Raw genomic sequence first — 14,221 nt, 5'->3', positions numbered from 1 at the left:
GAAACAGTTTTTCACCCCCACCAGAATTAAAGGAACAATGTGTAATAAACATTTCTGACCCAGACAATTTTGGCAAGCTATGGGAGATGGGCTGGCATGTCCATAAGATTGCAATAATAGTTCTAAACACATTTTGAAGCTGTATCTTTTTTTGTTAGCAAAGACTCAAACGACAACAAAAACATAAACAATGGAGTAATACAACACTTTGGGTTATGACAGGCTAGGACAATAACCTGTAATAAGCCGATAAGGCATTTATTCGGAATGTCTGTCACCTTACCTACATTTCAGCACAACTGAACAGGACATTTGATTCAATAAACCTTTTCAAAACGAATGGTGTTGTTACTCGACTGTGTTAAGTTAATTTCCATGAACTCTGAGCCAAAAAAAAGATGTTTCCCAGCATACTTTGTTGCAGGTTGATAGATAAAAAAAAAAAATTAAAACTATGTTTCCTCAAGCACATTGATTGATTAATCTTATACTGTACAATTGTTCTAAACTAATCCAATCTGTAAGGGATTTGGATTTATTGCGCCTGTTACTGAGATAGTTGTTCCAGTTTAGATGGTCTTGGTTGTGAAATCAAAATAGCAGTTATTGTTATTGAAGGTTGTGAATGACTACACACTAAAGTATTGAATGCAACAATGATGTCTCTGTCACTAACAAACACAGGCATGGGTTGATTTCTCTCACATTCACTCCAAAGGCATACTGGGACATTTTCCAATACAGCCTTCGAACAGCAACCCAAGTGTCTTGTGTTAAAACCTAAACGCCTTGTCCCGAATAAACATGTTCACGTGTGTAAAAAGCTTTACAGTGAGTAAACATGTTCTGGAATTGACTTGTGATTACAATCAAAACACTGCCACTCATTTTCATCGATATTCTAAATGCATTGACATGCTTAAAAAGTGTTACAAATAAATGTTGAGCTATGTGTTCACATCCTAAAGACTTGGTTTTACAGTGACCGAGTATGATGTTCAAGCTCTTACATTTTGTTAGGGCTAGGGTATATGAAAGACTTGGAACATATATAATAGCCCATTTGGCTACTGCCTCTACAGCAGGAGACATGACTTCACTATTCCCTGTAGCCTATACAATTATAAATGGTAGCCTGTAACTGTATAACTGTGCTCAGACCAGACAGACATTGCCCGAGAGAAATATATGACTGGAGAATAATAAGCTGTTTCATTGCCGCAGCTCTGACAAAACGTATCATGTCCTTAGAAACGTTTCTTCTTGTAACCACGCATTCAATTGTTGTTTTCTCTATTCAACTTAAAATGGTAAAGAAACACCGAAGGGACATATCTAAGCTTGTTATTCCCGTGAACACAAATAAATATATTATTGAGAAGAAGGAAAAAAATGTAACTAATCGACAAAGATATTTTCTTACCAAAATTATTGTTTCAAAGTTTCAAGGTTGTTGGAGGATAGACCGCTTGTATAGAATGTAGCCTATCTTCTTGAGTCCATCATTTAGGTGTCCAATTGGCGACGACTGTCATCGGGTGAATAAACTGTCGTTTAAAGTCACACATTGACAAACAAAAAACATGTGTTCAATAGTAATCCCATTTATATGGGGCAAGTAATATTGAACGCGTCTATTTCAGAGAAGTTTGCATTGACGTCATTTCTCACCTGCCCATGACTGCCAAACCATTTCGGAGTTCGAGACTGCTGCTGCTGTGGAAGGGATTGCACACACACAGTCTAAAATTAGTCTGGCGGCCGAGCATTGAATCAATGAGTGCATCTCAATAGTCTGAAGTGGTTTCCTCTCCTTGTCTATTCACGTAATTGACACAAATCCAAAAACGAAAAAACAGGATGGATGAAAAGAATATGGTAGTAAGCAAATGGGGAGTTGCTTTTACATCTCAATTTATTTTATAAGTGCAGACAAAGGAAAGGAGCAGAGGAAGCCAGTTTTGAGAGTTGAGATGAGCCCTATTCCCCCATAGAACAACTGCCTTTGTGCCTGTCGAGCAAGGCACTTGGGGTAACGTGGGGGTAACTAGCTCCCCCTAAGAACAATGTCCAATTGCTGACACAAAAAAAGCAACATTTGGATAAAATGTGGTATGTAGGTGATGGTCATGCTTAGGCAAACAAACTATGAAGGGAAATAGGTGTCTACAGTTTACTCTTTTGTTGTTATTTAACAAAATGTTGTTTTTAGAAAAGGGTTTTTAGAAAATGCTAATTTAGGTACTGCAAGTATTCACACCCCTGAGTCAATACATGTTAGAATCACCTTTGGCAGCAATTACACCTGCGAGTCTTTCTGAGTAAATGTCTAAGAGCCTTGCACACCTTAATTGTACAATATTTGCAAAAAAATCTTCAAACTCTGTCAAGTTGGTTGTTGATCATTGCTAGACAGAAATGTTCCAGTCTTGCCATAGATTTAAGCCAATTTAACTGTAACTAGGCCACTCAGGAACATTCAATGTCGTCTTGGTAAGCAACTGCAGTGTAGATTGTGTTTTAGATTATTGTCCTGCTGAAAGGTGCATTTTTCTCCCGGTGTCTGTTGGAAATCAGACTGAATCAGGTTTTCCTCTAGGATTTTGCCTGTGCTTAGCTCTATTCTGTTTATTTTTATCTTTAAAAACTCCATAGTCCTTGCTGATGACAAGCATACCCATAACATTATACAGCCACCACCATGCTTGAAAATATGAAGAGTGGTACTCAGTGATGTGTTATGTTGGATTTGCTCGAAACATAATGCTTTGTGTTCAGGACACAAAGTTCCTTTCTTTGCCACATGTTTTGGCAGTTTTACTTCAGCAATTCAACTCTTTAACTGTTTTAACGTCACCATTGTCCTCAGGGTGAAATCCCTGAGTGGTTTCCTTCTTTTCCAACAACTGAGTGAGGAAGGATGACTGTACTTTGTAGTGATACACCATCCAAAGTGTAATTAACTTCATCATGCTCAAGGGGATATTCAATGTCTTCTTTTTAAATTGTTCTACTAATATGTGCCCTTCTTTGCGAGGCATTGGAAAACCTCCCTGATCTTTGTGGTTGAATCTGTGTTTGAAATGCACTGCTTGACTGAGGAACCTTATAGATAATCGTATGTGTGGGGTACAGAGATGAGGTAGTCATTCAAAAATCCTTGCAATTTATTATGTGACTTGTTAAGCAAATTTTGACTCCTAAATTTATTTAGGCTTCCCATAGCAAAGGAGTTGAATACTTATTGACTCAAGACATTTCAGCTTTACAATTTGTATTTATTTGTAAAACTTTGACATTATGGGGTATTATGTGTTGGCCAGTGACAAAACAATCTCAAGTTACCCCATAAGTGTCTAAGCCCTGTCTAAACTGGAGGGTGTTCTACTAAGCTATATGGAATTGTTTTAAGAAGGTCATACCAATGATTATTTAGCTATTTGATTTAGAATTTGAAGACCCCTTGAAGTAACAGTAAAAATGGAAAACAATTATTTGATGACAAATTAAATGTGTTCGTATGGTCTTATATTATAAGACCATACGAACACATTGAATAACAGATTCACTACATATAACAACCGATAGTCCCCCCAAAAAAATCAAAAAAGGAAGTTTGTTCTGAAGTGTCTCTCCTATATCTGAGAGAAATACGAAAAATCTGGAAATATATATAAATATATATGTATTTAACCCCTTATTTTTGGCACTAAACAGTCTCCATATAAACTTCCACAATTTTTTTTCAACTGGTACCGGGGACCTTCAGACGAGTCTTGTGAGGCCTGTGGGCGTTCTAAAGCAGTCTCACCTTTCCACAGAGGGGTCATAATAGTTGTAAGAAGACCGATTTTCGTGATGCCTCATGGTCTGACAAACACCGCTCTAGCTCTGTCACCTTTCACCGCAGATGTGGAAGTGCAACATAGGCGGATGCGGTGGATTGAGACGCATCCAATGCAAAAAAACTCCAGATATCTCTAGCTTAAACTGTCAGATTTGTATTTTTTACTTAAAAAAAAAAACATTTTAAAGGGTTGTGAATACTTTCTGAACGCACTGTAAATATAACTTTTCTAAATTACGAAACATTTGATCAACTTACCTCAGAATCGTTTTGTTTGAGTGATTACAAATTTAGATGAGACAGATAACATTTTTAGTTGAGCAAGAGTAGTGGATGCTAGGGAATGTGCTGAATGTTTTGGGGGGGGGGTGACAAAGTGGTTTCTGTGAGAATTACAGCAGTGGGAGCAGTTAACCCGGTGGGCTAGATACCACACATTACCCTAACCCCAAATTAATCTCCATCCAGGAGAATCTGACTCAAAGTATGTGTTGGAGGGTGTTGAGAAAGGCAGAAGATACATTTCTGCATATGTGTGAAATTAGTTTTTATAGCCTTTATAGTTTATGTGTAGGTTTAAATGGGCCTTTATCAGCTGGTCAGGCAACTGTTGGGAGAAGGATGAGCAAAGGGGAAATGTAAACATTCTATAAAACTGCTTACTAAATAATTAGCCTAATCGTGTAGCCTAGGTCTACTGCCCGTTCCTGCGGACTGTTGATCCTGTCCCGTCCTGTACCGAACTAGACTTTAGAATTCTGTGTCAAGTCCCCAAACATAAGTGATGCTATGCTGTATGTTTCAGTTATTTTCTTGATTTTGGATTTTGATAAGACAAAGAAAGTGTTTTTCCCCTCACTGAAAGCCAGGGGCTTCAATAGTCACAGTTTGCCACTATTTCTGCTCATTCAATTCTATTCTCTGGGATGGGCAAAAATGACAAAATGCTGATACAAAATTCCATAAAGATCAATGCATCACAATAAACTACAAAATACTTGTGATGTACTTGTAATGTATTTAATTAAAATACATGTATTTCGTTTTTTAAATCAAATCAAATGTTATTACTCACATGCGCCGAATACAACAGGTGTTGTATTGTCACCTTACAGTGAAATGCTTACTTACGAGCCCCTAACCAGCAGTGCAGTTTCAAAAAATTTGAATAAGAGATAAAAGTAACAAGTAATTAAAGAGCAGCAGTAAAAAATAAAATAACAATATTTACAAGTGGTTGCCGGTACAGAGTCAAAATGCAGGGCCACCTGTTAGTTGAGGTGGTATGTACATGTAGGTAGAGTTAATTAAAGTGACTCTGCATAGATGACAACAGAGAGCGGCAATGATGTGGAGGGGGGTGGGGGCAATGTGAATAGTCTGGGTAGCCATTTGACTAGATGTTCAGGAGTATTATGGCTTGGGGATAGAAGCTGTTTAGCAGCCTCTTGGTCCTAGACTTGGTTCTCTGGTACCGCTTGCCGTGTGATAGCAGAGAGAACAATCTATGAGGGCCTTCCTCTGACACCGCCTGGTATCGAGGTCCTGGATGGAAGGAAGCTTGGCCCCAGTGATGTACTGGGCCGTTCGCACTACCCTCTGTAGTGCCTTGCGGTCGGAGGCTGAGCAGTTGCCATACCAGGCAGTGATGCAACTAGTCAGGATGCTCTCGATGGTGCAGCTGTAGAATCTTTTGTGGATCTGAGGACCCATGCCAAATATTTTCAGTCTCCTGAGGGGCAATAGGTTTTGTCTTGCCCGCATCACGACTGTCATGTTAGTTTGTTGGTGATGTGGACACCAAGGAACTTGAAGCTCTCAACCTGCTCCCCTGCAGCCCATTAGATGAGAATGGGGGCGTGCTCGGTCCTCTTTTCCCTGTAGTTCACAATCATCTCCTTTGTCTTGATCAAGTTGAGGGAGAGGTTGTTGTCCTGGCACCACACGGCCAGGTCTCTGACCTCTTCCCTATAGGCTGTCTCGTTGTTGTCGGTGATCAGGCTACCACTGTTGTGTCATCGGCAAATGTAATGATGGTGTTGGAGTCGTGCCTGGCCGTTCAGTCATGAGTGAACAGGGAGTACAGGAGGGGGCTGAGCACGCACCACTGAGGGGCCACTGTGTTGAGGATCAGCGTGGCAGATGTCTTGTTACCTAGCCTTACCACCTGGATGCGGCCCATCAGGAAATTCACGATCCAGTTGCAGAGGGAGGTGTTAAGTCCCAGAATCCTTAGCTTAGTGATGAGCTTTGAGGGCACTATGGTGTTGAACGCTGAGCTGTAGTCAGTGAATGGCATTCTGACATAGGTGTTCCTTTTGTCCAGGTGGGAAAGGGCAGTGTGGAGTGCAATAGAAACTGCATCATCTGTAGATCTGTTGTGGCGGTATGCAAATTGGAGTGGGTCTACGGTATCTCGGTTGATGATGGTATTGTGAGCCATGACCAGCCTTTCAAAGCACTTTGTGTCTACAGACGTGACTGCTACGAGTAGGTAGTCATTTAGGCAGGTTACCTTAGTGTTCTTGGGCACAGGCACTATGGCGGGCTGCTTAAAACATGTTGGTATTACAGACTTGGACAGGGAGAGGTTAAAAATGTCAGTGAAGACACTTGCTAGTTGGTCAGCGCATGCTCGCAGTACATGTCCTGGTAATCCACCTGGCCCTGCAGCCTTGTGAATGTTGACCCGTCTAAAGGTCTTACTCACATAGGCTGCGGAGAGCGTGATCACACAGTCTTATGACTCGATCTTAGTCCTGTATTGACGCTTTGCCTGTTTGATGGTTCATCGGAGGGCATAGCGGAATTTCTTATTAGCTTTCGGGTTAGAGTCCCACTCCTTGAAAGCGGCAGCTCTAGCCTTTAGCTCAGTGCAGATGCTGCCTGTAAACCATGGCTTCTGGTTGGGGTATGTACGTAAGGTCACTGTGGGGACGACGTCATCGATGCACTTATTGATGAAGCCAATGACAGATGTCATTGGAGGAATCCCGGAACATATTCCAGTCTGTGCTAGCAAAACAGTCCTGTAGCTTAGCATCTGCTTCATCTGACCACTTTTTCATTGATCTAGTCACTGGTGCTTCCTGCTTTAATTTTTACTAGGAGAGCTGCCTCTGGGTGACTGTTTTCTTGTTTGCTTATGGCAGAATACAGTTCATTCAATGCTATCTTAGTGCCAGCCTCTGACTGTGGTGGTATGTACAGCTACAAAGAATATAGATGAAAACTATCCCGGTAGGTAGTGAGGTCTGCAGCTTATCATGAGAAACTCTATCTCAGCCACGCAATAGCTCGAGACTTCCTTAGATATCGTGCACCAGCTGTTGTTTACAAAAATACATAGACCGCTGCCACACATCGTATAACCAGCCAGCTGTATGTTGATATTGTCGTCATTCAGCCACAACTCCGTGAAGCATAAGATTTTACAGTTTTTAATGTTCCATTGGTAGTTTAATCTTCCCAGTAACTCATCCATTTTATTGTCCAAAGATTGCATGTTGGCTAGCAGAATTGAGGGAAGTGGGGGTTTATTCGATCACCTCAGACTTCTCAGAAGACAGCTCGCTCTCCGGCCTCTCTTTCTCCGCCTCCTCTTCACACAGATCACTGGGGTCAGGGCCTGTTCCTGAGGGAGCCGTATATCCTCCGCCTTATGTTTGCATTGTATAGACACAGCTAATTGTATAATATTGTGAGGACTGGACTAATTACCAGGCAGCAGAGCCAAAGCTCAGTGTTACATTTGATTATTTTCTACATTTGATATTTTCTACAATTTCTTATTTATGTTAATATTCACTTATCTTAAGATTCTATAGGACATATTTAATTCAATAAATATGGTTTGCTTATACCTCATTCTGTTCTGTATAGGTCGACTTATTCTTAAACCGACAGATGGAGAACATTTTAAAGGAGTGAGGATTGTAATGTGAGCACTGGAGTCTCAGGTGTGACTGAGTGGAATTGGCAAATGGTTTACATGGCTCACGGGTCAGGTAGGAGGGCCCCTTAGCAGAATTTAGCTTAGGACCCCAGGGAGGTCAGGACCGTCCGTCTCTGTTGGTACCTTAGTTGTTGTGCTTACTAACATGATAATTTACTGAACAGCTAAGGTAGCATATTGACATGCATGTTGGTATTAAAAGACAGCAATGTCGTCAACATCAAATATGTGTTTAAAATATCCAGGAAATCATTAGTTTGATAGCTAGCTGTCCAATTAAATATGCAAAAATATGATCGCTAAAGTGAGCCAGCTAGCCAGTCAGTGGCACTGACAGGTTGGTTGAAACTGATACAGCAACAACATGTGTTTCACTCTATCCCATAAAACATGACATTTCAAACCAGGCATCAATTAGCCAACACAATTTAAAGTTTATTAGGCCCTTAAATCAATAAGTTAGACACTCACCGGACAACTTTGGAGCTAGGTAGATTTTCAACTGATTTTTCTTCTCCCCTTGACTGGTAGTCAACTGTTACTGGTCTTGGAACTTGTGTGTTCACCAGAAACAACTTCTGGTAAACTCTTTGCCACTAGTAGCAATACATATTGTTGCCAAAGGTTTGCTGCAAATGTACCACTTCTGGCAACATTTTGTGGCACACGATGTAGTTTGTAGAAAATTTGCCACAAACTTGCGGGAAGTTTGCAACAACAAATTCATTTTTGTAAGGGCAGAGAGAGGCTAGGCAGGCCTAGAGATATAGAATCACTCATGTTGTCTCATGTGCAGAGGCTGTAAGACAGATTGGTGGAACTATTAGGTGGACTGATGGAGCTACCATGGCTGCTCCTGTAGTAAGTGGACCTACTGTCAGAACTGGTGCTTCTACTAGTCCTGACATGGTTTCGAGACCTGTTCAGAAATCTTGCTCCCATAAATGTGCTGCGTCAAAGGACACTTTATAGTAAAACACATTTACTTAATTGGAAAGGTTATCAACAGGACTCGGATTGTGGAAAGCATAAATGCCAGGTTAAAGATTTTTGTGGCTATGATAAGAGAGTTATTAGGGGTAACAGATGTTACTGTCAACATGATTTTTGAAATGTTGAATAATCCTAAGGATGGAATGTCTCAGCATGATAGAGGGGACATTTGAAGAGGTTGGGAGGGTTTTGGGGATAGGGGAGGGTAGTTAATAGGGATTTATTTGTTTAGTATTACAGAATAGAGTACCACAGTATGAGTCAAAATACCCATAAAACCTAGCGGTCATACAGGGAAATGGTTCCAATCGTTTTCCCAACATTCATTTTTTCCATAGGGGATTTTATAAACACTTAAAAATAAGGTCTGTTTCATGTAGTCTTACTGTGGCATGATGTTTTGATGACCATGTAAATCTCTCTAGGACAAGGTGATTTTTTCAAAATATTTGCCTGTATTTACCCCCCCCCCCAAAATTAGACGCTAATTATCTGCTAATGTAACTATCATAAAGATCTACAAATGCCATGATGATCTGGATAAGACAGCTGAATCGAGGCAAAGGTAAGAATCTCTGGATTAACTATCTCGTGTTAGCTAAATGGATAAAATGGCTACACTTCTTTAAATGGACAATGCAGTGTACTGTCTTGTGCAAGTTTTAAATTGACACAATACCTGTTAGCAAAGGTGTCAATTAAAGAAGAAGTGCAGGAGCTTGCAGGGATTTGTAGTTTTTCATGATGTCTACTTAAGGTAATTAGCATTTTTGAAACTAAGAGTAAATAGAGACCAATATATTGATACAAGTTACCATATCCGAGAGAGATTTACACTCTTATTATAATGTCACGCCAGGGTAAGCCTACACGAAATACAGTCATTTTTTAAAGTTTTTCTAAAATCCCCTATGGGAAAAATGAATGGTGGAAAAACGACTGGAACCATTTCTCTGTTTTATGGATATTATGACACAACTGTGGGGCTCTATTAGGCAAACCATGATTGACCGTACACTCCAAAACAGTAGGTGGCGGCATGCACGTAAACGTTTCTTTACGGACCGCCATTATACCATAGAAGAAGAAGGTCGTCACTTGCATACCAGAAGTGACGTTTTTTGCGCTCCTAGCGAAACTTTGGTGCCACGCATACAGTTTGTTGACATGATGATGATGCTGCCGAAATCTCTTGTGCTTAACTTATTTTTATGTCTACAGATTTATAATGTCATTGTTGATGTTACAGTTGCAGTTGCGTCAATCGATGATGTGAAGATAGAGGTGTTATTCACGCCAGAGGACTGCTCAAAAAAGAGCAAAAAGGGAGACCTAATGAATGCACACTACGATGGGTACCTTGCTAAAGACGGTTCTCAGTTCTACTGTAGGTAAGTGTCCCAGATTTACATATAAAATGGCATCAACAATGTAATACTTTTGTTTAAAAGAAATGGATTTGCACACCATGTGAGTTTTATAATGAGGGAGCCAGGAAAGGCTCGATTTTGGTCGTAAACTATTTGATAAAACAATTTGTAATACTTTTCTACTGACCAGATCCATCAATGAAAACAGACATGAGCTGGTAAATGCATAATTATTCTATCAAAAGCTTGTAGACCGATATCCAGTGACAGTGTAACGCCACAATCCTGGATTTTTAGACAAAAAGACAACCCATCCACTTTGGTATAGCTGAGGGATGGCCCTGACACGTGAACCTCTCAAATTAAGCAGATAAGCTCATGGCTCATTAAAAGTTAATGAATGTGCCTATTATTTCAGGACAATACCATGGTAAGACAGTGACACATTCAATAATACTGTGTTATGTAGACATACTGTACCATGAGTTGAGTGCACCTAATGCATCTATCCATTTTCCTTTTTGTGTTTCAGCCGCTCAGACAAAGCTGGACATCCTCAGTGGTTTGTGTTGGGAGTCGGACAAATCATCAAGGGCCTGGACATGGCATTGAATGACATGTGTGCTGGGGAGAAACGCAAAGTCACTGTTCCACCTGAGCTAGCCTTTGGAGAAAAAGGAAAAGGTAAGATGGGGGGTAGAATAATCATATGTGCAATATTTGAGCCATTAATGTGATGCTTAAAGAGGCCATACAGAACCTTTGCCTCTTGAGCCGAAAGCAGTTCCGTGGCCTTCATGGACAAAAATATGGTCCAAAAATGACCTCCTTGGACAGAAAGGGGCACACCTCCCTGCTTGTATGTATATCTCTGTGTGTGTGTGTATATATATATATATATATCCACACAAATCCATATATATATACATGAAACCACACAAATCCATATATACAGTGGGGGGAACAAGTATTTGATACACTGCCCATTTTGCAGGTCTTCCCTACTTACAAAGCATTTTCAACTGTGAGAGACGGAATCTAAAACAAAAATCCAGAAAATCATTATTTTTAAGTAATTAATTAGCATTTTATTGCATGACATAAGTATTTGATCACCCTACCAACCAGTAAGAATTCCAGCTCCCACAGACCTGTTAGTTTTTCTTTAAGAAGCCCTCCTGTTCTCCACTCATTACCTGTATTAACTGCACCTGTTTGAACTCGTTATCTGTATAAAAGACACCTGTCCACACACTCAAACCTCTCCACAATGGCCAAGACCAGAGAGCTATGTAAGGACATCAGGGAAAAAATTGTAGACCTGCACAAGGCTGGGATGGGCTACAGGACAATAGGCAAGCAGCTTGGTGAGAAGGCTACAACTGTTGGTGCAATTATTAGAAAATGGAAGAAGTTCAAGATGACGGTCAATCACCCTCGGTCTGGGGCTCCATGCAAGATCTCACCTCGTGGGGCATCAATGCCCAGAACTACTTGGCAGGACCTGGTCAGTGACATGAAGAGAGCTGGGACCACAGTCTCAAAGAAAACCATTAGTAACACACTACGCCGTCATGGATTAAAATCCTGCAGAGCACGCAAGGTCCCCCTGCTCAAGCCAGCGCATGTCCAGGCCCGTCTGAAGTTTGCCAATGACCATCTGGATGATCCAGAGGAGGAATGGGAGAAGGTAATGTGGTCTGATGAGAAAAAATAGCTTTTTGGTCTAAACTCTACTCGCTGTGTTTGGAGGAAGAAGAAGGATGAGTACAACCCCAAGAACACCATCCCAACCGTGAAGCATGGAGGTGGAAACATCATTCTTTGGGGATGCTTTTCTGCAAAGGGGACAGGACGACTGCACCGTATTGAGGGGGAGGATGGATGGGGCCATGTATCGCGAGATCTTGGCCAACAACCTCCTTCCCTCAGTAAGAGCATTGAAGATGGGTCGTGGCTATGTCTTCCAGCATGACAACGACCCAAAACACACAGCCAGGGCAAGTAAAGGAGTGGCTCCGTAAGAAGCATCTCAAGTCCTGGAGTGGCCTAGCCAGTCTCCAGACCTGACCCAATAGAACATCTTTGGAGGGAGCTGAAAGTCCGTATTGCCCAGCGACAGCCCCAAAACCTGAAGGATCTGGATAAGTTCTGTATGGAGGAGTGGGCCAAAATCCCTGCTGCAGTGTGTGCAAACCTGGTCAAGAACTACAGGAAACGTATGATCTCTGTAATTGCAAACAAAGGTTTCTGTACCAAATATTAAGTTCTGCTTTTCTGATGTATCAAATACTTATGTCATGCAATACAATGCTAATTAATTACTTAAAATTCATACAATGTGAATTTCTGGATTTTTGTTTTAGATTCTATCTCTCAAAGTTGAAGTGTACCTATGATAAAAATTACAGACCTCTACATGCTTTGTAAGTAGGAAACACTGCCGATTTTGCAGGTTATCAAATACTTGTTCTCCCCACTGTATATACATACATACATACATGAAACCACACAAATCCATATATATATATATATATATACACATACATGAAACCACACAAATCCATATATATATATATATATATACACATACATGAAACCGCACAAATCCATATATATATATATACACATACATGAAACCACACAAATGCCTGTGATAAGAAATGTAATAATATGTCATATTAAAGCCAACATTTTACATAAACAATTCACAACTTTAATACAATTTCAAGGGACAGTCATTCAATCTTCTTGAACTAACACCTATTTCTTCATTTTTGCTTATCGTGTGTTATTTCCACAGCAGTTTCTTTGAAGGATTTCCTCCCCTGACAGTGTACACCGCACTGCTTCCTCTTGGCATGTAAGCATGTTGGGCATATGGTGCATTCACAGCATACAGCTGATACTCAGACAGCAGCTTTGCATGCGTGTTTCAAGTCTTGAACAGTGGTGGCTTGGGATGGGATTAGGATTACAACTGGTCCACTCTTTATTGTATAATTGTCCTTGTAGAGGGAGTAGCTACCATGAATGCATGCCGTGTGTTAAAGTATTTAGCATGTTTCTTTGTATGGCAATGGCATGAACTATTATATTAACATTTATGACTGCTGGAAAGGAGAAAGAAATGAATTCATTACTATAGCGAATAAACTAGAAATGTCGAATTGGAAATGAAGTTATTCTGTCTGAAAACATTGTCATTACAGTATTAAATGTTTGCAGTTGTGTTTCTGTGTGAGTCAGTCCAAAGAGTGTTGCCATTGTGTTTGGATGTCACTATTTTGTTTTCACTTTGGGGAGAATATTGCTGTAATGTATTTAAAATGAAATCAAATTTTGTTTGTCACATGCTCCGAATACAACAGATGTAGACCTTACAGTGAACTGCTTACTTACAAGCCCTAACCAACAATGCAGTAAAAATAAAGAATAAGAAATAAAACTAACAATTAGTCTGGTTTACTAGGTCCTGTCCCACCCAATGCTACATTGATCTTCGATGTGGAGCTCTACTCTGTGTCCAAAGGGCCACGCAGCCTGGAGTCCTTCAGAGATATAGACCTGGATGACGACAAGGTTCTCACTAGGGATGAGGTATGCTAGTTCATCTATATTCACAAGTCTGAGCAAAGAAACTGAAGACGGCCTTATGGACAATGTTAGTCTGGGGTGATCATGCATCATGTCTTCAATTAAATTGTCCATTGTTCAGACGAGGACTAACCCATGTTTTGTTTGTTGTTTTGTAGATGACATTCTACTTCAAGGTGGAGTATGAGAGAGATGGTAGTAAACCTCGTGAAGACTCCTTCTATGAGAGAATGGTGAATGATGTGTTCCAGAAGAGTGACCACGATAGAGATGGATTGATAACAGTGAAGGAATACAATATCTATGAACATGATGAGCTCTAGGACCCACCAGTGGCTGCACTGACTTACAGTATGAGGGTACATTTGTTATTGTTTTTTACACACTACAAACATCAGTGGATATTCCACAGATGCTGATTTGGCTGCAGAGTTTGACTAATAAAACCACTAAATTGTA

General features: G+C 40.4%; 2 protein-coding genes across 5 annotated transcripts in view; one reads left to right on the top strand and one right to left on the bottom strand.

Moving 5' to 3' along the window:
* The window catches only part of LOC110501387 (major facilitator superfamily domain-containing protein 6), a 20,503-nt gene extending 9,674 nt beyond the window's left edge, over positions 1 to 10,829 (bottom strand). The window contains exons 1-3 of one of the 4 annotated variants that reach the window (XM_090215562.1): positions 10,646 to 10,829; positions 1,672 to 1,716; positions 1,424 to 1,547 (exon numbers count right to left, since the gene is read on the bottom strand). Coding sequence is in view for 1 of the 4 variants with exons in the window: in XM_090215561.1 (XP_090071687.1) it covers positions 1,672 to 1,679 (8 nt within the window). In the remaining 3 variants the exon portion in view is untranslated. Of the gene's footprint in view, positions 1 to 1,423; positions 1,548 to 1,671; positions 1,833 to 10,645 lie in introns of those variants that run through there. The other 3 variants (XM_021578920.3, XM_021578921.3, XM_090215561.1) reach the window with 3 other exon arrangements.
* fkbp7 (FKBP prolyl isomerase 7) lies at positions 9,880 to 14,221 on the top strand. Its single transcript, XM_036958732.2, has 4 exons — positions 9,880 to 10,186; positions 10,698 to 10,849; positions 13,638 to 13,765; positions 13,921 to 14,221. Exons 1-4 carry the CDS (start codon positions 9,963 to 9,965, stop codon positions 14,083 to 14,085), a joined length of 669 nt encoding a protein of 222 aa, XP_036814627.2. The 5' UTR covers positions 9,880 to 9,962; the 3' UTR covers positions 14,086 to 14,221.

Source organism: Oncorhynchus mykiss, chromosome 22, assembly GCF_057628025.1.
Source record: "Oncorhynchus mykiss isolate SJ-2025 chromosome 22, ASM5762802v1, whole genome shotgun sequence".
Lineage (NCBI taxonomy): Eukaryota > Metazoa > Chordata > Actinopteri > Salmoniformes > Salmonidae > Oncorhynchus > Oncorhynchus mykiss.
Note: the sequence above shows the minus strand (reverse complement) of the source record. Positions and strands in the feature narration are given on the sequence as shown.

What these genes read in the sequence shown, in the direction of transcription:
- fkbp7 (XM_036958732.2), top strand. Translation starts at nt 9,963, where the DNA reads ATGATGATGATGCTGCCGAAATCTCTTGTGCTTAACTTATTTTTATGT. An exon ending in GGTTCTCAGTTCTACTGTAG is followed by an intron (nt 10,187 to 10,697) that starts GTAAGTGTCCCA and finishes TTTGTGTTTCAG; the next exon opens with CCGCTCAGACAAAGCTGGAC. An exon ending in CTTTGGAGAAAAAGGAAAAG is followed by an intron (nt 10,850 to 13,637) that starts GTAAGATGGGGG and finishes CTGGTTTACTAG; the next exon opens with GTCCTGTCCCACCCAATGCT.